Below are 26,806 nucleotides of genomic sequence, written 5' to 3'. Positions count from 1 at the left end.
GACACTTTATGAGGAAAAAATTTGACTTTTTTTTTTCCCCAGCAATGCCCTGGTATCTCTGTTTATTTTAGTTTGGTCAGTCTTTTGGCAGCTTCTCTAATATGTCTTGAATCCGAGTGGAAAGAGCAGATTGCAACTTTTGCATTTCACTTTGGAGAAGTTGATATAGAGTGTAACTCAAGTAAAATGTAGAAGCATACCTTTATCCTCACAGGATTGCCAAGCACTTGATGTATTTTTGGAAGTGTGTCTGTTAAAAAGCAAAGGGATATTTCATTTGGGGGATATGAAGACTCAATACTATATAAAAATAGACAAAGTAAAATTCAGGCTCGGTTAACTCATTGTACTTGAAATAATACAGAGAATTCTAGTATTTCCAGAGAAAGTAGTCCTTCCGGGAAGTTTTGTGTGATATATAATTTCCTAAGTATTAATGTAAAAATAAATCCACTTTTGATTGGAAGCTCTTATGAAACCCAACTGAGAGAAACTGAGACTATAATAATGATCGTAATATTAATAAACACCTTAAACTTTATTGAATTTCTATAGTTCTGTACCAAGAAGCTCAAAGCACTTCTCATCTTCTGTCTTACTTGCCCTAACAACATTCCTGTACAGTAGGTAGGGGGCAACTGTAATTAAAGATTAGATGTTCTGCTTTACATTGTTATGAAAACACATTAAACTGAAATCCATTTCGGTTCCTAGTTCAGCCTGCCAACCAAGACAATTAAACAGTCGTTTTGCCTATCAAAGTACCATTTACTTGATTTTTTTTTTTAACATCGTAATTTCCTTCCCATTTTCTCTGAGACTAATGCTGCGTCTTCCAAAATTTTCGTGTTGAACCCTAGCAGCATTTTTTTGGAGGCTTCATGTTGTGAAATTTCCTTAATGGCTCCTCTCTGGCCAGCAGTTCAAGTTCATGTGAGGGCATCAGGGTATAAGGAATAAGTGTTCATTTCTTCTGAGTTGACAGCACATGTTTGAAACATATGTAGGAAATATACTTATTTCTGAACATTTCTTGGCTTACCTCAATTTTTTTCTTTTTGCATGCTTAGGTCTCCTAAATTGCATTATATAGTACAATGTATAGTACTATATAGCACAACTGCTTTTTAAACAAATAACTACTTCCACTTTGCTATTTTATAAAATTTTAACATTCATAGTTAGCACACGGTATTGACATGAAAATTTAAAAAAATCACATAGGTGGTCATCCTAGACAAGGCTTAGCTTTAATGTGTTTCTACAGAAAACTTATCACATCACATCCCTTTTAGTTTTCATTATTTCTTTTCAACTTCACATTTATTATTTACAGTCTCTGCTAGTATTGGAAAAAATAGTATTTCCTTCACTTTGTGTGGCAGAACTGCTGGCTGCTTGGCAAAATCCAGGCTCCCCTCTTCCTCCTATGCACACAGCTAGACCAAATTTCCCAGTGTCCCCTGTAGTTAAATGTGGTGTGTGAATGTTTTTACCAAAGAAATACACATGGTGGTGAGAGTTACTAACTGCAGGTCACATGCTTCTCCATGCTGTTTTTCCCTTTGTCTGGCTCAAATGGAGATGGTGCTCAACATGACTGTGGAAGCCACATATTGAAGGCATCAGTCTCCATCAGCCTAGGTTCTTGAATGGCTTTATGGAGGAAGGTCACACTGCCACCCCATTCCCCTCCCCAATGCATAAGAAATATATACTGTTGTTTTTGAGTCATTATGCATATTGGGGTCTATTTATTACAGCAGTTAGCTATTGAGAACTATTAGACTGCTTAAAATGAGTTTCACCGCAAAACTACACATTTGTAAGAGAATCTTGATATCTCAGGGAAATGTATTAATAAAACCCACTGCCATATATTTATTCGAAGAAATCACATTGGACTAAAAGAGAATGAAAGAGCCAAGAAGCTAAGGGATTACTTTTTGTATTAAAATTGTCTAGAAACTTGTGAAGAAGATGTAAACTGTATAAATAAGAAACCCAGAACAACACATATATAAATCCAGTTCTAGTCTTTAACAGTACAATTATGTGTGTGATTGATAATAAAATCTGATATAATATTTGAACTTTAAGGCAATTATTTAGAATATATAAATCAAGTAGATTAAATATAAAAATGGATATCAAAATCTAAAGCAGTAAAACAGAAGCATCAAAAAATTAGATCCCAAACTTGAAGGAAATTAGAACAGGCTTGTAAGTATCATGTTGAATTAGAAAACTTAGCCGCATAAAGGATGTGGCATGGGAGGATCAATCAAGAATTAGGAACATAAAAAGAACACATTATGAAAATGGAGAAGGGAAAGAAATAAAAGAAGAATACATAGTATATTGAATATAAATTTTTAAGCTCTAAGGGCTAGAAAGGTCAAAAAAGAAAATAAAGTTGAGTGAATTAATGTTGGCTAAAAGGGGTAAGTGGCATCAAAGGGGCACTTACAATGATATCAGGTGAAAAAGAAACACTAGAAAGAAAGTGGGTTCATAAATAACCTGAAAAGCAGATGAAATCAATAAGGTTTAAATGGTTGAACTACTCAACTTTAAAATGTTTTAACTAAAATAATGAAAATTATAGAAAATTAAGTTATGAAGAGCCTATAAATATGGCTAATGGGAAAATTCAATAAAATAACACTGGGCCAATTAAGTATAAGTTGATCAGGAGTTCTGATGATCTGTACAATGAGGATCAAAGGATTTTACTAACAAAGTTACAAGCTGCTTATGACATTTTAAAATCATAGTGAAAAAAATAGTAAAAAATAAAAGGCAAATGCAAATATGATATAATCTTTTAAATATTGAGTAATTTTATAAATCAGGAAAATTATTATAAGTAGTTTTATTCAAATAAAAAATAACAAAAATTATTTGGCACTAGTTGCTTCATTTATGGAATATATAGACACGTAAAATTTAGGCAAAGTTTTGGGTGGAAGAAATAAAATATTTAATGGGAGAAAATAATTTAAAATGTTGAGCAAGACATTTAACTTTTCTATATGTATTTGATCTATACACTATTCATAGTTTTTTGTTGAAAATAAATTTGATAGCACAGGAAATCCTTTGGAACACATCAGAAGGAAGATATATAGTCTTCTATACATTTACATATGTATACACACAAATATTTTTCAAAGCATATGTTTTTGAATAGACATTATTTTCAAGGCTCAGACAATAAGTCTAGATCTTCGTGAATACATGACACTCTTCTCATTCTCTATCATGTACTTAGCAAATATTGTCTATTATGTACGTAGTTAACATAAATTACTCAGAAATATTGTATTAATATAGTAGCTTTCATGTGAGTATATAAGAAGCATACCAATACAGAATAAATTACTCATCAGTGTTCAAATAAATTGCCTATATGGTGGCTCTACCCCACCTACTATTCAACTTCCACACTGACCTTTTCTTCCATCCTTCATATTGGTCAGAATTTGTAATATCCACAGCCTTTGCATATGCTGTTCATCTTTTATGTACTTCCCTCTCTCTCATCATCCACCTCCACTCCCTTCCTGACCTAAGCATTTTCTACTCTTCCTTCCTATCTAAATCCTTCCTTTCTTATGGAAGCCTTCTCTAACCACCTCAACCAAGTTAATTAGCCCTGTACTTCTTAACATGTTAGAATCCTAACATGTATTCTATCAAGTCACACATCATACTTTTTAAAAAGAGTAAAATATAGATGTTGATATAATTGTTAGAGTTAAAAACGAACTGAGATTTCAGTACCTTTTTATTGCAAATGCTAAAATATTTCATTATCTTTCACAGACGTATTATGTTTTGCAGACATATTATTACAATACACTCCAGTTAAAAGGACTTCATCCGTTATAATAAATGCTAAATTCACGTAAGCATTTCTGCTGATACCCAGACAAACCAAATGCTATTCAGATTTTTTTGTTGATGGAAATAACTGGGTTATTATGACTTAGTTATTAAGATGCTCATAAAAAAATTTTTTTGGCAAACAGTCACAGCTCTGTCATTATTTTATGCCTAAACAAGTTGAAAACTGTTGAATCAGGGACATGATTAAGTTGGTGTTGTTCATAATGGATGGTGATGCAGTGACGGCAGCAGTGGTGACGATGATGATGGTGATTGTGATAAACATCTTCTGCATGGCATTTTTTTAAAAAGTGATTAGATAGAAACTGAATGCACTACTTTGGTTTCATTTTTATATTTCAGCAGTTCAAGACGTGTGCAGCTGAATAAATAATGGTGTTGAGAGACTTATTTTCCTTTTTAACTTGGAAGCTTTGCTGCAGAGTTAGAAGGATCAATAGGCTGTCCATGATCTAGGGGATACAGACTGAAAGAGAGAAAAAGGGAAACAGATGATTTATCCCATTAGCTTCTTGATCTTCCTTATATTTACTCTTCCAGTGACATCATTAGGTCAATTTGAGATTAGGAGGCAGAAGAACTTCTAAACTTTTATCCATCTCTGTATCCAGCACACTATGGAATATCCTAAGGAACTTGCATAGCCTTGAACTAGTGTTGCAAGAATGGCACATGACATATACCTCAATTAGGATGCCAGGGAGAGGTTACCATCTTCACTTTGATGTTGCCCAGGGTTCACCCTGAATAAGGCAGTTATCTCTCTAAGCTGAAGTTTTCTCACATGTGAAAGCATAATAAGGCTAATAACAGAATAATTCACAGTTATAGAATCATTTGATTGATGTTGATGCTCCACAAGATCATTATGTTAAAATGATGTTCTTTAATTCTCAGAATAAGCCAGTGCTGTTATTGTTCTCACTTAACAGTTGAGGAAACAGATTTAGCTTGCATTGACCATCAGGGGCCCAACCTTCAGACTGAGAAAGCTACTACCGTAAGCTACACTGGGCCAGTGTGTTGAGAAGGATATCGGACAGGGACCACAAGCTTCCGCACCAGGGATTCCTTTTGAGTAGGAGTCCTTGCAGAAGTCTAGACAGCAGTTCATTCTCTAGCCATTTAGCTGCTCAGGAGATATCTTCTCCTTTGGTGGCAGCTCAGGTACAACGAAATGAGACTCACCTTGGATACCTGTGGGAGTAGCCCTGACTCAGAAGCCTCATGACCCACAGGAACTAATATCTCTCATAATAACTCACACCCCAAATCCCCAGGGGCATGTCTTTTATGAGCCACCAAACTGAAAAGCTCTACGTATGGCCTCTTCATCACATACTGAATAATTTTTTATTCTCCCCCACCTCAGTTGCCATCTACCAATCAGTGGTCATTTTTACCAAAAGCACTATTACCTAATAATATTATTAACATTCCAACTTTTATCAGATTACTAGAGAAACTATCTAGAGAATTACGCTCAAGTTAATTTCACATGCAGAAGGTAAGAACAGTTTTATTAACCTTTTGCCTAAGAGTAACTTTTCCAAAGTCACAGAGTTGATAAAGGAGATGGCATTTGACCCCAATCTGTCTGACTCTAAAGCTCCTGATTGAAATTCTTGTTACCTCTCCTACTCAATAGCCCCCAAGCTATGTTAGCCTTCTTTTAATTCCTCAGACACATAAAGCTTATTCCTATTTCTTTAATTATTTTGTACTCTCTCATTCTGCTATTCACAGAGTTGCTTCTGACTATTCATTCAAGGTTGGCTCAAGCGCCCTGTTCCTAAAGAGACTTTTTGACCACCCTCACTATTTTTGACTATACCTTCCTTCCCCACAATTACCTAATAATTTTCTGTTTTTATCATAATGTTTTGTTTCCTTTCTAACACTTATATGCTCTGAATTGTCATGTTAGTTTAGTTTCTTCTTGTTTATTGTGTATCTCTTCCCATGGAGGTGTGAACCCTGTGAGGGTAGTGATTTGAGTTACTTGCTCACTGGTGTTTCATTAGTACCTAGAATAGTTCCTGACACATGGTATGTCTAGAGTGATTGATGGAAAAACTATGCTCTCCTACAGAGTTTATCTCATACAACTCTTGTGAATTTCAAGGAATGATAGGTAAACATGTTTCTACTTGTTAAAAACTATAAAAATACAAATTGTAATTCTACTCAAGTAATAAACTAAATTGACTTCAGGCAAAACGTTTAGGCAAAAGCTAACCATCTTCTTTTATTTGAAAACATTTTTAGTAGCTATTGATTATGTACAAGTCATGCTCTTTTAGGGTCTATAGTGGACTCCAAAGAAACACAATCATGGATGTACTATGACCATAATGAGCTGTGATTTATTTAATTTTTTGCATTATTTTTGGACCTAGTTTATAAGGCGATAAGAAAAAGCATTTGCTTAATTTTTATACTGCTAATGTCCAGAATGGCCTCAAAAGTTGGGTGCATGTATTTCAAGGAGAACAAATTGTTAGAACACCTATTAATCTCTCTTTTTACAATGTCTACATTTGTATGTGTGTTATAATGACTACAATGTGTTCATATAGTAGAATATGCAAATAATTTAAACATAAATATCTATATGTGGGGGGTGCATACTCGAAATTATTTTACTTATGGATGTGCAAGTACATAAAAATTTTAAAGACCACTGGCATAGAAGATTCAGTTGCATTATTATTATTTTATTATTGAATCATATAATCAGATTCCTGCAAATGGGATGTTCATAAGTATGTAATTCAATGTAGCATACATTAAGTGCTTTATGAAGAATGCAGAACATCTATTGGAATATGGATGAAGAAAAGATGACTTCTGCCTATGCAAAGCCAAAGGGTTGGAATTGGCATTTGCCTTTGAAATATGGATGTGATTTACCAAACTCCAGATAGGTACCATGCTCATTCTGGAATTTGTTGTAAACAAACACATAAAAACAGGACAAAACCACTTGTATTCAAGAAATGGAAAATTGTTCAGGATAGAGGAAAATGTTTATGAGTAGGAGAGTAAAGAAGAGCACTAGGAAGCTACTTCCAAGGCATGTGTGAAGGGCTTTGAATACTAGGGTAAAGATTTTTTTCATTGATGAGCAGACTGTAGAAAGCTAGAGATTCTTTCTGCACAGAGCAATGACATTTTTTAAATGATGTTTCCAGAGAAAGTATGGGCGTGTGCAGGACTGACTGGAAAGTAGAACGCAGACAGAGGTGATAGGTGGGCAACTACTGAAATGGGCAGAGCATGACATGAGAAGAGCCTAAGCTATGGTCGCATGGTGCCGTTCTGTTGAGTTGGAATAGAAACACAAGTGTGGAGATATTAGAGAAAAAGGTTTATTTTACGGACTCTGTTTCCATCATAAAATTGTCACATAAAGAGAATACTGATCCAGTTCTCCATGGAGAGAACCAGTGATTCCTGGTTGAGCAAATAAGTTAATGGAGTAACAGCAAAGCCCCATGAATAATGGCTTTGCCCTCATGAAAATAACCTTGTATAGAGAAGGTCGAGTGTTATGTGAATTGGTGCAGGCTATTCTGCGGCTTGTCGGCAACTCTGTGATGCTCATCATGTACCAAGGGACATTTATGACTAAATGCCTGTAGTAAATTTCATTTTCCTGCATATTCTGCAAGTGATGCTATGAGATTTTATTTTTGATGACTGCATCCAAGAGTGTTGGGACTTCTGACAAGCAGCTCCATCCTAAGTTACATTTGGAAGAAGACAGAGAAAGAAGAGCAGATGAAGCTGTTAATGCTGAGGTCTCAGCCATTTATTTGTTGTTGTTTCTTTGCTCTACTATACTACATGCCCAACATTTAGGAAAATATACTTAGGAAAGCATAGTCAAGCACACTGAGACACAGAAGATGCACATATCCAGATAAAACATTTCAAAATCAAGAATATACTATATGTGCTAATCATGAATCTAATTTTATTATCCATTTTAAATTTTATTTGAACTCCAATAGTTGGACATATATTTTCTATATGGACAGCTATAAGACATGCTTCTTGCCACTAAATCTGACTAAAGTTTATCTTTTAAATGGTATATTATCCAATTTTTAAAATTTTAGTTATTTTTATTAATATCTAATATTTGTACGTATTTATGGGGTACATGTGATATCTCTCTATAGGCATGCAGTGGGTAATGATCAAATCAGTGTATCGAAGATATCCATTACTTCAAACATTTTATTATTTGTATTGAGAACATTTCAAATATTATTGTCTAGCTATTTTGAAATATACAATATATTATTACCCAAATTTTTTTTTTTTTTTTTTGAGACAGAGTCTCACTCTATTGCCCAGGCTGGAGTGCAGTGGCGTGATCTCGGCTCACTCCAAGCTCCACCTCCCTGGTTCACGCCATTCTCCTGCCTCAGTTTCCCAAATAGGTGGGACTACAGGTGCCTGCCACCACGCTTGGCTAATTTTTTTGTATTTTTAGTAGAGATAGGGTCTCGCTGTGTTAGCCACGATGGTCTCAATCTCCTGACCTTGTGATCTGCCCCCTGTGGCCTCCCAAACTGCTGGGATTACAGGCCTGAGCCACCACGCCGGGCCTATCCAAATTTTTTTAAGTTTCATTATTTGCTTCAGTGATTCAAATAGAGTTTCCTGTTTTCTTGGAGTTTAAGAAATCCATGAGTAAAAAAAAAAAAAATCACAATTATGATTTTTTTAAAGAAAAGTCTCTACTTCCTAATAAATGTGGTTGATTTTTCTTGAATCATTCTACCATAAAAATATCGAGCAAGTTACTTTACTTCTCAGAGACTCAGGTCTCCAATCTGTAATACGAAAACTGTATTAGTAACTCTTTATGAATATTGTCTAAAAACTAAATAAGATATTCATGTAAAGTGATTATCACAGTGCCTGGCAGTTGATGAACAATCAATTCTTGTTTATTTGATGAATTGGATATTTCTGAGCAAATGGTTTAAATTACTCAGTGCCTTTAGGTCCTCCTTTCCGTTTAATTAAATGAATTAAGTACATTAATTTTACTAAGTGATACAATTCAATTTTCATTGAGGAAGTTGGACTTCCCTCCAAGTAGGTCATCTAATGTAAAATTATAATTTTAAGAAATTTCAATTATTAAGATATTTTCCTATTTCTTTACATTAAGAACAAATTTCAAACATACATCTTTATCAGTGGTACTCTAGCATATTAACAATGACTGTTATGGAGAATTGACTCTGAGCCAGGACAATCCATATGACTCACATACATTATGTCTCATTTACTTTTTAAGATAACCCTTAAAACAAGTACTATTTTTATCCCCACTTAACTAATGAGGAACCATCCTCAGTAGAATCAGAATTTGAATCCAGATCTACCTGTCTGCATAGGATCAGCATTGAATCATTAGCAATATTGCCATATTTTATAAATGTAATATAATTCAGTCATTAAGAGACATAGTATGATAATGTTTTTAAGAAATAAAGATTCCTGTTAATCCTTCCACATACAATTCCCTGTAATATAATTACTCTGTCTCCTGGGAAAATATGTAATATGGACGATAACCTTGAAGAAGGAAAGAAAAGTGTATTTGCAGCAGTCTCTTCACAGATTAAAGCCCTGTCTATATTACTCCAAAATATTTAAGTCAGGCAAGAATGGTTTGTATTTTGTTTTGCTGTACCTGAAATTGTTTTGTAAACTTAGCTCATGCTTCTTTTTGTTTAACTGATGGAGATCAACTAATTAAATACTCAGTTTCAGGAAAGCACTTGTAGTAGCCTAGCTCTGAAGTTGATGTTTAGATTTGATTTACACCTGGATGATTATGAGAGTTGGATTTCTGTTTTCACATTTCAGTGTTTTGTTAAGTGCAGTCACCAAACACATTTGATGAAATCAGAATGACTCATGCATGCTGAGAATCACTCAAAACTGAAGAAAAGAAAGGTGCTTAAGAAGTTTTTACAGGTTGGACACATTGGAGAGTTAAAGTATTATGAGCAGAAAATAGGTAAATGTACTATTATAGAACTATGTAGCATATATTTTTACATATTTAAGTCATCTCTACATTGGGTTTAGTTAAGTTTTCCTTTTTTCTTCTCTTTGCTAAGTGTAGATGATCCCACTCTAGACATGAGAAAAAGAGTGCTTTTGTAAAGTAGATGGAAATGAAAACAAAGCAATAACCTCAAAATGTGATTTTCTTGCTCTCTGCAGAATCTTTGTCTTACTTTTCATCTTTAATGGAGAGGCCTAGATTATATTTTTCTCACTTTCTTTCTATAACTATGACTCTTGTCAGTAATTAGGGCTCATCTCTAACAGTGCAATATTAATATAGCATCCCTGCTGTGAACATAACAGTAGGCACACAAGGATCTACCTTATTTTAAGAGTCTTTGCTGAACACAGTGAGAAGATTAGGGATTCACCAGGTCTACCCCTTTGGGCCCTGCCATGCACCATCCTGGTGTTCTCAGTGGGATCACTGTAAGAATAGGTCTAGCTAAGGTCGTGTCCTGGGCAGTGAGGTGAAGAAATTGCCTACCAAATCGAGTAAGTCTTTTAAGAATCCTTCACTTCCCCTTACATGACCATGGACATCCTTCCCCCTTAATCCCTTTCCTCTGTCACCTGCGTAATAAAGTGTGACTTTCATTCAATATGGATATGTAGCATAAAATTTAAGAATTTTAATTTCTGTTAACTTTCAAACTGAGGATTATGACCAGAAGAGTGCTTTGTTTCTGAGCACTCACGTACAGGCTCACTTCCTTCCACTTTATTTGCCACCAATGTTGTTAAAAATTAGAGAGTTAATTATTTACAAGATAATATTTTTTCACCAAGGATATGCATAAAGAAACAATAGCATTCACATAGCTGCCTCCCTTTTTTAAGAGTCCCTTTTATTATCAGAAAACACAACTATGAAATATTTTTATTCTACTCTAACTTGGGAAAACTTGGAAAGACAACTTAAAATTATATTTCTTTAAATTTTGTTTTGTTGTACTGATAAACTATAAGTAATAGCATTATTTCTGGCAGTTTCTGCATGTAATTTTGAAGCAGGCTTGCATGCTGTTAATTTTTTACAGGTTTGTTGTTCTACTTAGTGATCTAGCTCACCTGAATCTGTTTGAAACTGATAATCTATAAACGCAAATCAGATAAATAAATCAGGGTATAGATGACCTCTGATGAGCTTGATATGTATTTGATTATGAAAGTCTTATAATGCAAAATTAGAATAAAAGAATTAAGCCAAATATATATTCAGATTTTCAACTTTTGAATCTTAAATTCTCTACCCCATTTTCTGTGAACACGATTATCTGCTAATCTGACAAATGTGAACAATCCGAGTCTATGAGATAAAACCAACTTCATATAATTTAAAAGATGCAATCTTACTGAGATACTTCATAGTTCCACTTCTGTCTTACCTACCTCCCAAATTTGAAATACACGGTCCATAATGAAGGTCAGAATGAGCCCTTAATCTTAATTATGCATTTTGCAGTATTATAAATGCTGAAAGATTACTTCCAATGTTGGTACAATCTTACACAGTGCAGATGTAGGTCCCTTTGGTATATGCCATCTTTACTGAACTAACAATTTCCGTAATGCTGTCACATTCTGCATGGGAAGCAGATTTACAGATAGGTAATCCATGTAAGGTATTTTAAAGACGGCTTATTAAAGGATTGAGGACTGCTGTTAAATTACATATGCTTTCAATTGCTATGAGGAGCAAACAGCATCAAGAAGTGTAGTAATTTAGCCAGGCCAGAGAAAGGCCTATTTAAAGTTTGATGATATATCCTTTAAACTTTTACTTCAAGTCCTCTTTAGCTTTATATTTACTCTGGTATAACTGTATTTCCTGCTATATAATGAAATTTTCACAGAATCCTAAAGTATGCACATGAAAAAAATAGATATGTTTTTCTTAAAATTTATATTCTTAGTCTACAATTTTAAAAATTGTCTTTTTCCATGGCAGTGGCATTACTTCAAAGGAGGTGGCCAGTCCGTATTTTTAACATGGCTAAATATGAATGGCTAAAGCAATTTCAGACTCCCTGATGGTGTTAACTGTTGTTCTTCTGCCATGTCCCTTATATTCTGAGAGCCATATAAAAAACTGAGTTGAAGAAGGTCTTATCGTCGTCTCTGATAGTTGTGAGTTTGTGTTTTATCTTCAAACAAGGAGAAGGGTTAGCTGGTCCTTAAATTCATTTTCAGATCTCTGAATCACATGTTTTGATATATCATAATATGTTCCTAAAATATATGTATTTTCCCTCATATTTCTCTCATGTCTTTCACAATGCCTAATTTAGCTCTACGCAAATGGTGTGTACTCAGTAGAAGTGGTTGACGTGGCTTGAATTGAAATCAGTGCTAATTACCTTTGAATACTAGTTCTACCTTTCCCTTAATCATGAGCCAGGATATCCTTTCCAACTTTCACTAGGTAATCTGTTCTCAATTTCTGCATTTCTCGGATTCCAGGTCAGGGCTTGCAATGTGGAAGAGACACTAGGGAAGGTGGCAGACATGGAGAGAGAAGGGGTATCATCCATGGTGAACACACTGGGCAAGTCATTGGGTACTGCAAAATGCATATCAACATTTTCAAAGCTCCAAGATAATTTATAGCAAAGAAACCACTTTTCACTTTCTTAAATTCATGTATCATTTGTTATTAAAAAAAATAATAAAAATGTTCTCATTACTTCTTAGCAGAGTCAGTGCTTTAATCAATATAAAAAGGAATATATTAATTTGAATTTTGTATGCCTAGCTTAACTGCTATTTTGGGACATTTTTATTTTAGTAGAAATATTCTCAAATTGGAAAAACTTGATTTAGCATTTTATAGCTTTTAGATGAACAAAGTTCATAGATTACACAAAAACTGAAACAAAGAGACTTTTGAAGAACAGAGATATAAAAATATACATTAGACAGTTCCCTGACCATAAACATTGGTTACATAGTTAAAATAATAAAAACTATATGACTCTATGATTGCAACAAGGTTACACAGCTTCAATTTCAATGTTGTTTAGCTTACCTGCATACTGATATTCTGACTTATAATATCTTTTCATCCAGAATATTTCCATTTCTAATTCCCATACAATCAAAATCAGTGTCATTTTCTTCTCTCCTTGCTATATTCTTTTGAGGGCCTGGAAGAGGTTGGCAAGATGCTATTTTAATACATTAACCTAAGCCAATGAATTTTAGAACTATGCAAGTAAAAATGAGCGCATAAGTTATTTAAAAAAGATCTGCAGTTTAATTTACCTAATGTCAGACTTAAGCAATATTAAATCTATTTGAACTTAATTGCAAATTTGGGTCTCTCTATAAGGTGTAATTATCTGAACATCTTGCCATTAAAATTAAATGTGAGTGAATTTTGACATATTCACTTTCCTTTGTAATAAATGGAGGGTAATATTTTTATTTTGAAATATTTATAGTGTAAATTACTAAAATGGTATTTCTCTCCTATTCTAATAAATCTGTTTTTACATAAGTGCTAGAGGTTAATGGCTAGATTTTAAATTGCTTTCCATTTTGATAATAAGTGGATTTCCAAGAGAGATGATGTTATTAAAGAGATTTTGGTCACTCTGATTCACTCTTTATACGAGAATAATTCATATTTGTACAAACTCAAAGGTATAAGATGAAGCCACATTGGTATTTTTCTAAACATACATTTTGGAGTATTGTTTTGAAAGGAATTTCTTTTTCTTAATGATATGGTTCTTGTTAAGCCTCTATTTTAAAATGTTTTTCTTTTTATGAAGATTTGGTATTTTTCCTGATACTCATAGAACACCTCTCAACAGTGAATAATAGCAATGATTCCACTGAAAATTAACTTTGAATTAATGTGCTATAACTGTGATCAAATATTGATCAGTTTTCTTTATTTTGTGCATGGTTGCGAAGTGAAAAATATAATGCAAACTCTCAAATAATTAATTTGATTACCTTGAAAAAAATTAATCTAAACTAGCTACACAAAGGCATAAAATAAAAATGCTGAACATTCAACATTCAATTAATATTATTTATTGTTGTCTTAGACTAATTTCATTATTATTTATGATAAATATTTTTAAAGAGCAATATTTCAGGTATTTTTGAAAGGTCTACTAAACTCAGAATTATTATTGAAAAATGAAATGTAAATACTTAGATCTTTGATAACAAAGTAATTAAAATGTATGATTTTGCCTACTGTGTATAATAACGGCTTATATTTGATCAACCATAAAAGTTATTTAATCATTTTAACCTTGGAATACTACCCCACAAAACACTACTTAATGGAAGTTAGCTGAGACGCATTAGAGTATCAAAACATCAAGTCGGCAAAGCAAGAGGGCCTAGAAAATTCAAGCCCAGCTTATTCGGCCATAATGCTACAGCAGGTTGCGTGGCAACCAGTGGCTATGGATTTTGAAGTTATTTTATCCGTATTCAGTGAGGAACGACTTAGCCTGAATTGATTTTAGTAATTTTCAGAATTAATCAGGTTTTCAAGAATTATTACGTTAGCAGACATTTTCTAGGTTTCTGCATTTAGAAATACATACATACCAGTCTAGTTTCCAAAATAGCACTAGACACTGGTTGCCTGGTTATTTGATTAATGATACATATTAGACAACTGCTGATAAATTTGTTACATCTTATGACTTGTATTAAAGCTAATTATTGTCCAGAATTTTAAAGCTGCTTATTCTATGTGTTTTACTACTGTTGACCTTATCCCTATGAGGGTGGTGGTTGTTTTGAGACGGAATCTCCCGCTGTCACCCAGGCTGGAGTGCAGTGCAGTGGCGCGATCTCAGCTCACTACAACCTCGACTTTCTGGGTTCATGCGATTCTCCTGCCCCAGCCTCCTGAGTAGCTGGGATTACAGCCGCGCACCACCACGCCTGGCTGATTTTTGTATTTTTACTAGAGACTGGGTTTCACCATGTTGGCCAGGCTGGTCTCAAACTCCTGACCTCGTGATCCGGCCACCTCGGCCTCCCAAAGTGCTGTATAATCAAGCAAAAATGAAAATGAGTCTTTAAATCACAAATGCTAAAACACTTTCTAATAAATCTGCTAAACAAAGGTGGTAATATGTGCCATGCCATCTTCAAACGTACGATTAATACCACATCTAAACATCAGGAAAGTGGTGGTAGAAATATGCATAATTTAATGCTACAAAATACATGCCTGGAAGTTCATTCCTTAGGGATTTGTGAATATTACCTGAAAATATAGTCTTCATGGTGATGATTGTAAAGTTTCTACTATAAAGAACTGTGTGTTAACCTGAAACTACAGTCATTTTTCAAAAATGAGTATATATATATTTTTAAGTCAAACATAGCAGGTTTGATGTGCTTGCACTATAGCAGTCTTTCTTTCTACATCTTTTCTCGACTGTAGTTGATTTAACTCTTGATCACTCATTTTATAATCAGCAGTGCTGGATTAAATGTAACGTAATTAAAACATCTTGGATTGTGTGACATTTCACAAATAAATTCCAAACAGAATTGGTTATCAAATCACAGCTGTAGTATGAATAAATCCGTCTTACAATGTTGTTCATTATTTGACAGGAAGTGTCTGCTCAGCTTCTTAAAGGGCTGCTTCTCTGTGTTTGTTTTGTGTTTGCTTTGTTTTGTTTTTCAAGAACAAGCAGGTTTCCAACTATCAGCATCCTCTATGCATTAATTTTAAGAAACGGGTTTCAACAAACAATAGCTAAGGCATTAGCCACAGAATGTAAGAGCAGCCTGTGTTAGGTCTTCCCACAAGAATAGTCTTCACCTTTATTACAGGGAGGTTTATCTTGGGCATCAAATGTAAGTGAAAAGTATTTTGAAAATCATAAATTGCTATGTTGCATCAAGAAATGCGGTGATAGTAACAGTGTTGATGGCTGTGTCATTCAGTAGCTTTCCACTTCTACCTCGTCTTCCAAAGCAGGCTTCAGTGCAAAATGTTTGGTTGCAGATTTTTCCTCTCAGATTTTAAGAACAGAGCTTTTCCCAGGAAAATGTTCTTTAACAGCAAACCAAAATTATCTCCTTATCTTACACTAGAAGTCAAGTGTTTCAGTGTGGTAAATAAAAAAATTGGTTGCTCATCCTCAACCCCAGAAGAGTACACATGTGTATAAGGGAGTTGGGATTCTACCTCAGTGCTCCACCTATTTGCCTGACCTTAGAAAAATCGGATCACGGATTTGAGAATGGGTATGCATTTTGGCATTGTGCCTTGCTCTCACTTTTGACAACCAGATCAGCAGCAGGAGGAAGTGAAGGCACTCCCTTGCTTTTTGTTTCTCTCTGACACTGTGGAGCCAAGAGGCACAAATGTTAGGATGGAAGTTTAGGACAGGCAGGACTCAGAAAACTTCGCATAGTATAATCTAGTATTATCTAAAATAATTATGCCAGTTCTTTAACACTTCTCTTGTGTGGAAGTGAAAAGAAACAATAACCAAGTGAATGGTGAGGAATGAGTTTTGCTTGGACTCCTTCCCCCTCCCCCACAAACATTCTTATATTCTGTAGAGAAGGTTCTAGACCAAGGATTAGCATGATGGTAAGAACCAATGAGAGTGACTCACATTAAGAAAAATGTGTCCATTTCAGATCAGAAGAAAAAGCTTTATTAATAGTATTATTTATTAATAATAGATAATACCATAACATATATGGAGCACCCACTATCTACTTGGCGCTACACTTAGTGGTAGCCACACAAAGATTTAAGCTTTAGGCCCACTTCTTCATATATTGAGGTAAATAGAAAAACACAAATTACAGAGCGCTCTATTGGGGAGAAAATCCATATTAAGGAAACAAAGGGGATAGTGGGACTTACCACTTGGAGGGATTTGGCAGTAATTCAATAAGGCAAATTTGCTAGATGGAGAATGAAGGGAAGGGCAATCGAGGTACACACAAAGTGGAAAGCTTTTTTTTTTTTTTTTTTTTTTTTTTTTAATACGGTCTTGGCTTGTTTAGGAAATGGGCAGAATCTCAGTGTTATGCAGCATGAGAACAGATTGTGTGACACGGATGCTAGAGAAGTAAACTGTGCTCAGATGAGGATGGGCCTTCATTACATATGGCAACCTGAAAATGTGTAGACATTTCTCTTGGCTTTCCTAACCTAGTTTGCATTCATATATAGATCAATAAGTTATTATATTTCAAGCATTTCATTATAAAAATCATTTCTTTGTATAGGAACACTATCATCATTGTTCTAGGCAATATGGCTCAGGTCATACTTAAAGAATCAGTTGTTTTAATATATATCCTTCCACGATGATCCTGTATCACTATCCACCTGCCCTTCATTTTTATAATTGTGGGTATAAACATGAGTGTTGTTACCTTTTCTTCATGTTTGACTGTTGACAGTTTCTAGGCCTCACCTCTCCTCTTCCACTTATGCCCCACATCTGGGCAAGCAGATAATAAATCTTGAGTTCTCTCTCCTTTAGCACCAGTAGTGAATTCAAACCACATAAGCCCCTTGCCTACACAAGAGGACCTTCACCCTGACCACAAGGAAAACACCAAGCCACCTCTCTCTGTCTCTTTCTCTATCTCTCAACATTTGGAATCGGACGACAAAGTTCTGAACCTGCAAAAGAGCTAACATTGCTAAATTAGTTTTACATGGATTTTGTGTTACTGAAAATTTGGCAGAAATAAAACTACATATTTCCTCTCCCTTTATACATATATTGGACTACTTTAAATCAACAAAAATTAGAAAACTATGTGTTCTAAATCCTGAATCTGTCAGAAAATTGGATGCAGCTTAAAGACTGACGCTGTCTGACATGTCATGCCCTCTTCCGTGACTAGAGTTCTAGTCTGATTCATTTGGTATCTTACATTTGAAGTACATGGTTCTCTCTATGCTTGAAGAATGCAGAATTAATTAAGCTATATCATGTTAATTAGGTAACTTCTTTCACTCTTCAGCCCCCACCCTGCCAAGGTGAATGAATCCCAGTTTCCTTAGGAAGGAATACTATCAAAATATGTGGGTGATTCAAGCCAGCCAAGTTTAGCTTGCTAGAAAGAAAATAAGTAGCGGGTATGTTGCATTTAATTATGGAAGGCTGCAAGATTCCAATGACATATTTACCTCATTTACCTAGATGATATTCTAATATTTATTAGGCCATTTGAGAAACATCTGCAATACTTAGATAAGATGTGCTGCCTCATAAGGGAAAGTGGACTACAATTCAACTCCACAAAAGCACTGTATCCCCTGTATGAATCCCAGTTCATTTTCTGATGAGGTTTCCTTGTTGACCGTTTAGTTCACTGGTTAGCACAGAATACCAGAGTGGCTCAAGTTGCAAGTTAAATTCTCCTCTAGTCAGTTAGTCTCGTCTTAGGGATCTGTGACTGCAGCCCTTTACCTTAGGCAACCTGGTCAAATGGAGGACAAGATGACAGGATCAAATGATGATGGATGAGAAAGCATTTGTAAACTCTAAGCCAGTATATAATTAAGGGATTAAGTTTTAATCATGATATTAATATTGGAAAGCTAGTCAGCATGTTATCATATTAAATTAGTATAATTACCTCTTTAAGTGTTTTCTGAATTGATACATATATGTGTACATATATTCTGATTCTAAAATCAGTATGTTATATGAAGATATTTAATATAGTGTATATTTGGGGAATAAAAATTTTTAATAAAAAAGAATGAAAGCATTATGTGTATGTAATATACAAATAAGATTAAGTTTAAGACTATTTTATGCTTCAAAAGAAGCATAATAAATACAAAAGCTACAATAAATGCCAATATATAACATGTGTCATTTATATTTTCATTACAGGACATTATTTCTGTTGGGGTTTGACCAGAAAAAATAAAACTTCCAAGCTCAAGCAATCCTCCCACCTTTGCCTTCCAAAGTCATGGTATTAGAGCCAAGGAGTTCATTTTTCCTTGCCCCAGATTCTCATTCTATCTATCAGGGAAAGCCCTATGTAAATGTGACCAAATAATTTACCATACAAATTGGGACCAATAAGTAGTACTTCCTTTCCTTCCTATTTGAAAGGTAGATATGACATATGGCAGATGAAGATCAAAATAGCAGCCTTAATGGCTCAAAGTGATTAAAGATAATAGTGAACATGTGTGACCAAGTGTGCTACCTCAAAATGCGTCAAGGAATTTACTAGATTTACTCCCAGAGACACACAGACTGCAGTGGATGACTCCTTATTACCCTGGGTGAAAATGGACCCAAAGGAAGGTCTGTGCTTGGGGTCTAAGCTGGCTTCCAAGTGAAGGAATAGAAGAAGGGTCAAAACTCAGTTCCTTCTCCAAAATTCACTTACTAGAAAAGTCAGCCCTTTTGTACTGAGGCAAAAATGAATGATGGGGCAGAGAGACCGCAGGACTGTTTAACTAATAGATACCGTTCCTTCAGAAATGTGGAATAAGTTGCCCCAAATCTAGTATTGAATAACTTCACATGCAATTTCACTTTCATATGCACCATACGATTTATATATTCCTTAACACACTACCTAATTTAATCCTCACAGCAATCCCAGGCTTGTGAATGTATATATTTATCCCCATTTTATTGATGAAGGAGCTAAGTCTTACGGACATTATCTAAGCTGAGTATAACCACCCAGATAATAAGAGAAAGAGCCAAAACCAACCTGCTTAAGTCCAGTGATCAACTGCTATACTGCCTTTAAAAGTTATGATATAATTCAAATCTAAACATACATAGGATTTGTGAAAATTCTAAGTCCATGAACAAGGGTGACTTTGGCAGCTTTGAGATCATTAATAGTGCCTAAAACACAAAGATCAGGATCAATGCACAAAAGCGTATGACATTATACAGAAATGAAGGCTATTGTGTAAAATCACATTGGAAATGAAATTCATTTTAGTCAACTTGATTAAAATGCTCAAAGGATTACTCTAAAACAATATAAACATTCCTCATTTTTTTGTGGAACTGTGATATTGTATGTGTTCTAGAGATTTCTTTTTTATAATTTTTTGTTCCTGGTAATGAGGATAGCAAAAGTAAATCACTGATGATTCCTCGTTTTTGTTTTTTTTTTTTTTCTTTTTGAAATAGAGTCTCACTCTGTCACTCAGACTGGAGTGAAGTGGCACAATCTCAGCTCACTGCAACCTACACCTCCCAGGTTCAGGCGATTCTCTTGCCTCAGCCTCCGAAGTAGCTGGAACTACAAGCATGCACCACCACGTCTGGCTAATTTTTGTATTTTTAGTGAAAACAGGGTTTCACCATGTTGGCCAGGCTGGTGTTGAACTCCTGACCTCAAATGATCCACCCGCCTCGGCCTCCCAAAGTGCTGGGATTACAGGAGTGAGCCACCACACCCAGCCCGTCTTGGTTTTAATCACTCATTTAATAATGGTTTATTATGAAAAATACTTACTGGTAGTGTAGATTAAAAAGTATTTAGGCCAGGTGTGGTGACTCATAGCTGTAATCCCATGACTTTGGAAGGCAAAGGTGGGAGGATTGCTTGAGCTTGGGAGTTTGAGAACAGCCTGGGCAACATAAGGAGACCTCATCTCTATTAAAAATTTTTAAAAAAATAGCCAGTTGCTGTGGTGCACACCTGTTGTCCAACCCACTTGGGAGGCTGAAGCAGGAGGATCACTTGAGCCAGGAGATCAAAAGTGCAATAAGCTATGATTGTGCCACTGTTCTTCAGCCTGGGCAACAGAGCAAGACCTTGTCTCAAAAGAAAGAAAGAAAAAAAAGCATCATTTTTTTTTCTTACCCCAAATACCCCTTCTATCTTATCAGGTGAGGCTCTATGTAAAGTTTACCAAACAATGTACCATACTAAATGGGACAATTAGCGAAATAAGGTGTGCAATTAGTGTGGGATGACAAGCATAAACTGTCACATACTAGGAAACATATCTAATTATAAAGATGTATCTGATGTACCTCATTTAGTGGGGCATTTGGGGAATACGCAATCTGCACCTACAACCTCTGTCTCTGTTTTGTAGGGTCTTTGTCTATTGGTCAGGGCAGGTAAGACCAGTGCAGTTCAATATATGGCCTTGCACTGTTGCTAACTGTTGAATTGTTTGTTACTGGTTTATAACAAGATAAGGAACCTGTATCAAAATGTAAATGTATTAATACTATGTCAGGAAGCACATTGTTTAGTCAGGTGACATTGTTTTGTAGCAACACTTTTTCAATGAAGGAAACAAAGAATTAAATTATATTATGATTGATAGTCTGGCACCAATTCCTTATTCCCCACAAACTGTCTGTTTCACATAAACATCCAACGTACATGACCGAAAATAGGGAGAGTAGACGCATTTTACCTCATAGACATTCAGGTTATAAGTCTCCTTTCATCTTGGAATGCTGCTTTTCTCAAAGAATAATCCCTTGAAGAAAACTTTAGGGATTAGCCAGAGGAAAATAATTTTTAACTCTTCAGTCCACAGCTCATTGGCTAGAACTGGTCATATGGTTCCACCCTAACTGTGAGAGAGGCTGGGAAATGTAGTCTTTTGGGTTGTCAGTTAGTCCCAACAAGACTAGGAGGGATCTGACAGTTTTGACTTTCTCTAGCCACAAATATGATCCACTAGAAGTAAAAAATTGACTAGGTCTGGGATTATTTGGGCTTTTAAGAGTAAAACCTGTGTCATCGACCTCCATATTCTTATAATAATTGAATCATCATATTATATCACAATTATGAAAGATGAAAAATTAGATATTAACTGGTCTAGTAATTTTAGGATTTTGTATAATAAAGATATCTAATTGTGTATATTGTTTTACCACTTACAAACAGCTTCACTGTTCTTTATTTCCTTTAATGTCATCATGATTCTGTGAGATAGGAGTTTTCTTGGGGTTTTGTTGTTATTTGTTTGTTTGTTTGTTTTGTCTCCCTCCACTGCCCAGGCTGGAGTGCCGTGGCGTGATCACGGCTCACTGCACCCTCAAGCTCCTGGACTCAGGTGATCCTCCCACCTCAGCCTCCCGAGTAGCTGGGACTACAGGTGCGCACCATCCTGCCCACCTAATTTATTTTATTTTATTTTTGTACTTTTGGTTGAGATTAGGTTTCGCCATGTTGCCCGGGCTGGTTTTTAACTCCTGGGCTCAAGCAGTCCACCCACCTCAGCCTTCCAGAGTGCCATGATTATTGGCATGAGTCATCATGTCTGGTCTATTATTAATAGATAAGAATTTTTATATCCATTTTACAGATATAGAAACTTTGAGTAGAAAGAATACAAAATAGCTAAAACCCATTCTTTTGGCAAATAATAAAGTACCTGTGTTATAAACATACGCCATGGGTTCAATCAAAGGTGATAAAGTAAAAATCATCCATGGTTTCTTATTTACATTTTAGAACTCTCTTCATAGAGCACAGCTTCTACCTTGCAGTAGGAAAATATTTAAATTAGAATTGTTCATTACTTCAACAAAATTTGGGACTCAAAGCATGAACATAGTGCTGACCAAATAACTATTCTATTTTCTGGTCGTAGAGAAAGGGGAGAACCTGAACAAGATGGGCTCTCTGATGTGCCTTTTGATAGTGTGTATTATAAAAGATCAGAGAGGGAGAAAAGGGACTCCTGGAGCATTATTCCTAAGGAGACGTGACTCACAATTTTTTGCCCTTGATTTAAAGTAAATCATTGAATGCAACATTTTCACTCCTCAATCTGATTTTTACTATGGAAATCTCAAATATAACCTCATAAAATTTAAAAACATAGCTATTTTTGCCCCGTTTTATTATAGTCTATATTATTGGCCTTAGGCATATCTTAATGGAGTTGGTCAAAAGATAAGACGGGTGTTCTTGATGTTTTCTTTTTTCTTCTAAAAAGTCGTCTCATTGGGTTAGTAGCATGGAGCTAACAGGGCTAAGATTAAGAAATTCATTCACCAGCGATATCTTAGCTCCATGGCTTCCAGATTACACAGCTCAGCTCAACCAGAATTTTAAAAAAAAAGTATGCCACTGCTTACAGTACTTAAAAGTTTGGGGCAAATAAATTGTGGTCCAGGATCAACCAGAAATTAAAATTAACTGGGAGTGAATACTTAACTGAGAGTAGGTCAGTGATATTATCTTTGTACACAAAGAATAGCAGAGTATTCTGAATTCAATAGATGACACTAATAATCATTATTTATTTAAAGAAAAAAATTTTAGGAACTTTTTGTAGTATGATACCTGAAAAAGATACGAAAGTTTAAGCCGTATGAAACTTTCAGGGTGAAATGTGAAACTCTCTTCTAAGGTTTTGGATTTCGTTATGAAACTCAAAACTCAGACCCATTTCAGAGGGGTTTGCAAACCTTGGCTACATCTAAGCATTGTACAAGCTTTAAATCTATGCTAGCCTTTCAGTCTGTTCCAGGAAATGGGGACCTTTTTTTTTTTTTTTTTTTTTAAGTCTGCTTAATTGTTGGTAGGTTACATACTTTTTAAAGTTAGCTTTAACAAAATTACATCGTTTTGTTGTAAGACTCATAAGGTTCTTTAGCCATTGTTTAGTCTGATCCTTTTTTTTTTTTTTTCATGAAGAAGTATTCTTAGTTCAAGCAAGATAAAAAAAAAATCTTTACATTTGTGTAGTAATTGGCATAAATAAAGTTATGCTGCAGTTAGAAACAACTTCAAAATCTCAGTGGTCTGTAAAACCAAGTACTGCTTTTCATTAATGCAGCATGTCTAATGTGGTCACCAGGGAGGTTCTGTCCTTTGTATTCACTCTGATACTGAAGATAGTAGACCTCAACATGGGCTTCTTTGACCACTGAATTAGAAGGAGGGGGATATATGATAAATCGCCCATTGGCTCTTAATGGGCATATCACTTCTGCCTAGATTTCATTGGCCTAAGCAAATTATATGAACATGCCTAATTTGTAAGTGGATGGTCCAAGGAAATTCTTTTATATGCATGGAAGGACATGAGAATTGCATTTATGAGCTCCCTGTAGTCTATCTTCAAATTGAGAGATATGTAATGAGAAATAAATTATCTTGGTAATCAATTTTACCCAGAAAGTGTAAATTTATTTTAAATATTGGAACTCTGTCATAACCTCAGTCTTAACATTTCTAAAAATGCACAAAATTGTGTGTGTGTGGGGGCAGGGGGTATATGTATGTGCAGCAGTTATTAGAGCAGACTTCCAAGCCAAAGCTTAGATCATCCATATGCTAGAGGGATGACCTTCAGCATTTTCTTAATTTCTCTGTGTCTCAGTTTCCTCATCATTGAAGTGGTTCTAATAATAGTAATTTGTTCATAAGGTCAGTATGAGAATTCAACTGGAATCCCTTCAAGGGAGTGAGTTATTGTGATGTTGCTTCGTCTCTACATTGTGATGTTGCTTCATTCTCTCTTTTTGTTCATCCTCTCAATCAGCCAATTTAATATCTTGATATAATTTTTGGCTCTCCCCTCTTCCTTACACATACTTGCTCATTAAGGTTTTTTTAAAGTATTCCTTTAAGGTAGGTGTCAGCAAACTATGTCTCTGTAAGCTAATGATAGTTTTAAAAAACATTTTTAAAGGAGTTTAAAAATAAAATACCAACAACAAGAATATTTGGGGCACAAAGTCTAAAATACTCAGTATATGCATCCTTACCCAAATAGTTTGCCAATCTCTGCTCCAAAGTATCCATTAGAGCTGTTGCCTTCTTTTCACAACTAACAGCCTTTGCTATCTTATATTCCTCTTACTTCCCAGCCAATTTTCTGGCTCCAGTTCATTTCCTAATGCATAGTTTACCCAACTATCCCTACTATTACACCTCAGATTTCTGCCTTAAATACCTCTGGATATATCAGCTCTCCACTTAAAAGAATAGATCTTTAGTGGTCTCTCTGACTCTTAAGAGAATAAATGCTTCCTTAGTAGGTTTCGTCATCTGGCCCAAATCCTCTCTTCTAGACATACTCTTTGTAATTCCTATATATGAACTTGTTACTAATTTATGTATGTGTTTATTAATTTATCTGGAAAATATTCACAGAGTGCATACTATATACACCACTGTACAAGGAGAAATAAGTTGAAGTCTCAGCCTTCCTGATTTTTACCCCCAGAAGTGTGTCTTTCATTTTTCCTTGCTTCTGAATGTCTCCTCCATTAAAAGTCTTTTCTTCCCAAGAAAGTAGTACATGTGCTCCAAAGACCAGATTGAATTTTAGTTCTTTTCATAAAGTTTCTCCTAACCACCTAATGCCTCATCAGTCTTCCTCCCCTGAACTTCTTTGCTACTCAAAATCTCTGCCAATAAAAATCAAAATTTTTATTATGGGGCTTCTTTTTATGGTTTTATATATCGACTGTGGTCTTTTTATGTATTTATGCCTCTTAACCCACCTGAAACTTGATTTAAATTCCTAGAGGACATACCTTATACTGCATTTTGTTCCAGAGTTAATTCAGCAACAATATATATTTACTGAATTCTTTTTCTGGTAACTGGGTTAATTTAGTTAGTACAGAGGCTGTTAGTGCAGGATTGTTAATTGGGGGGAAAAGGCTGGTGAGGAGCCAGTGGAGAGTTATAAGATGTTGCTGGAACAAAAAAGGTAAGGAACAAGTGATGGAGAAAGAGAGGAGAAGAAAACATTACACTACTAGGGGAATGTATTCATTGATTCTACAAATTTAAGTAGTGACATATAGCATAAGCATTGTCACAGGAAATGAGACATAGTAGTGAACAAAACAAATAAACTAGGCCATCATATAGTGTATATTTTGAAAGACCATAAACAAACAAACAAGTAATTAGACTCTATCTCGTAGATTGGAGGCAAACCTTCATCAAATTAACCTTGTGAGGTAGAGAGTATTACCTCAATATTAACTGTGAGGAATCTGATGCGAAGGTATGTTGGAATCAAATCTTACCAGCTTATAAGAGCCAGTCATTAAATTTGGGGCGACTACTCAAGCCATTTTTTGTGTTGTTTAATTGTAATTTTACGTTCAGATGCAAGGAGTACATGTATAGGTTTATTATAAGGTTATATTGTGTGATGCTGAGGTTTGGGCTTCTACTGATCCCATCACCCAGACAGTTAACATAGTGCCCAACAGGAAGTTTTATAGACCTTTCCCTGGACTCTTCTTCCCTCCTTGTGGAGTCCCCAGTGTCTTTGGTTCCCATCTTCATGTCCATGTGTATTCAATGTTTAGCTCCCACTTGTAAGTAAGAACATACAATATTTCGTTTTCTCCTTTTGTGTTAATTCACTTAGGATGTTGGCCTCCAGCTGCATTCATGTTGCTGCAAAGGACATGATCATGATATCATTCTTTTTTAATGGCTGCATAGTGTTCTGTGGTGTATATTTACCAGAGATAGGCTCTTAGGTTGATTCCATCCTAGTGGAATAGTGAATAGTGCAGCAATAAACATATGAGTGCAGGTGTTTCTTGGTAGTACAATTTTATTTTCCTTTGGGTATATATCCAGTAATAGGATTGTTGGGTTCAGTGGTAATTCTATTTTTAGTTCTTGGAGAAATCTCCAAACTGCTTTCCATAGTGGTTGAATTAATTTACATTCCAGCAACAGCATATAAGCATTCCCTTTTCTTCATAGCCTCCCCAGCATGTTATTTTTTGACTTTTTAATGATAGCCATTCTGACTGGTGTGAGATGCCATCTCATTGTGATTTTGATTTGCATTTCTCTGATGAGT

At 35.1% G+C, this 26,806-nt stretch overlaps 1 protein-coding gene across 10 annotated transcripts in view; it reads left to right on the top strand.

Moving 5' to 3' along the window:
* The window catches only part of LOC105476003 (zinc finger protein, FOG family member 2), a 503,988-nt gene that overhangs the window by 375,224 nt on the left and 101,958 nt on the right, over positions 1–26,806 (top strand). For 3 of the 10 annotated variants that reach the window (XM_071067914.1, XM_024790964.2, XM_071067915.1), the window contains exon 2: positions 9,808–9,961. The exons of the other annotated variants lie outside the window; for them this stretch is intronic. In XM_071067914.1, coding sequence (XP_070924015.1) covers positions 9,859–9,961 — 103 coding nt within the window. In that variant the 5' untranslated portion in view covers positions 9,808–9,858. The remainder of the gene's footprint in view (positions 1–9,807; positions 9,962–26,806) is intronic. 10 annotated transcript variants of the gene reach the window in all.

Source organism: Macaca nemestrina, chromosome 8, assembly GCF_043159975.1.
Source record: "Macaca nemestrina isolate mMacNem1 chromosome 8, mMacNem.hap1, whole genome shotgun sequence".
Taxonomy (NCBI): domain Eukaryota; kingdom Metazoa; phylum Chordata; class Mammalia; order Primates; family Cercopithecidae; genus Macaca; species Macaca nemestrina.
This window is presented reverse-complemented; position numbering and strand designations above follow the sequence as displayed.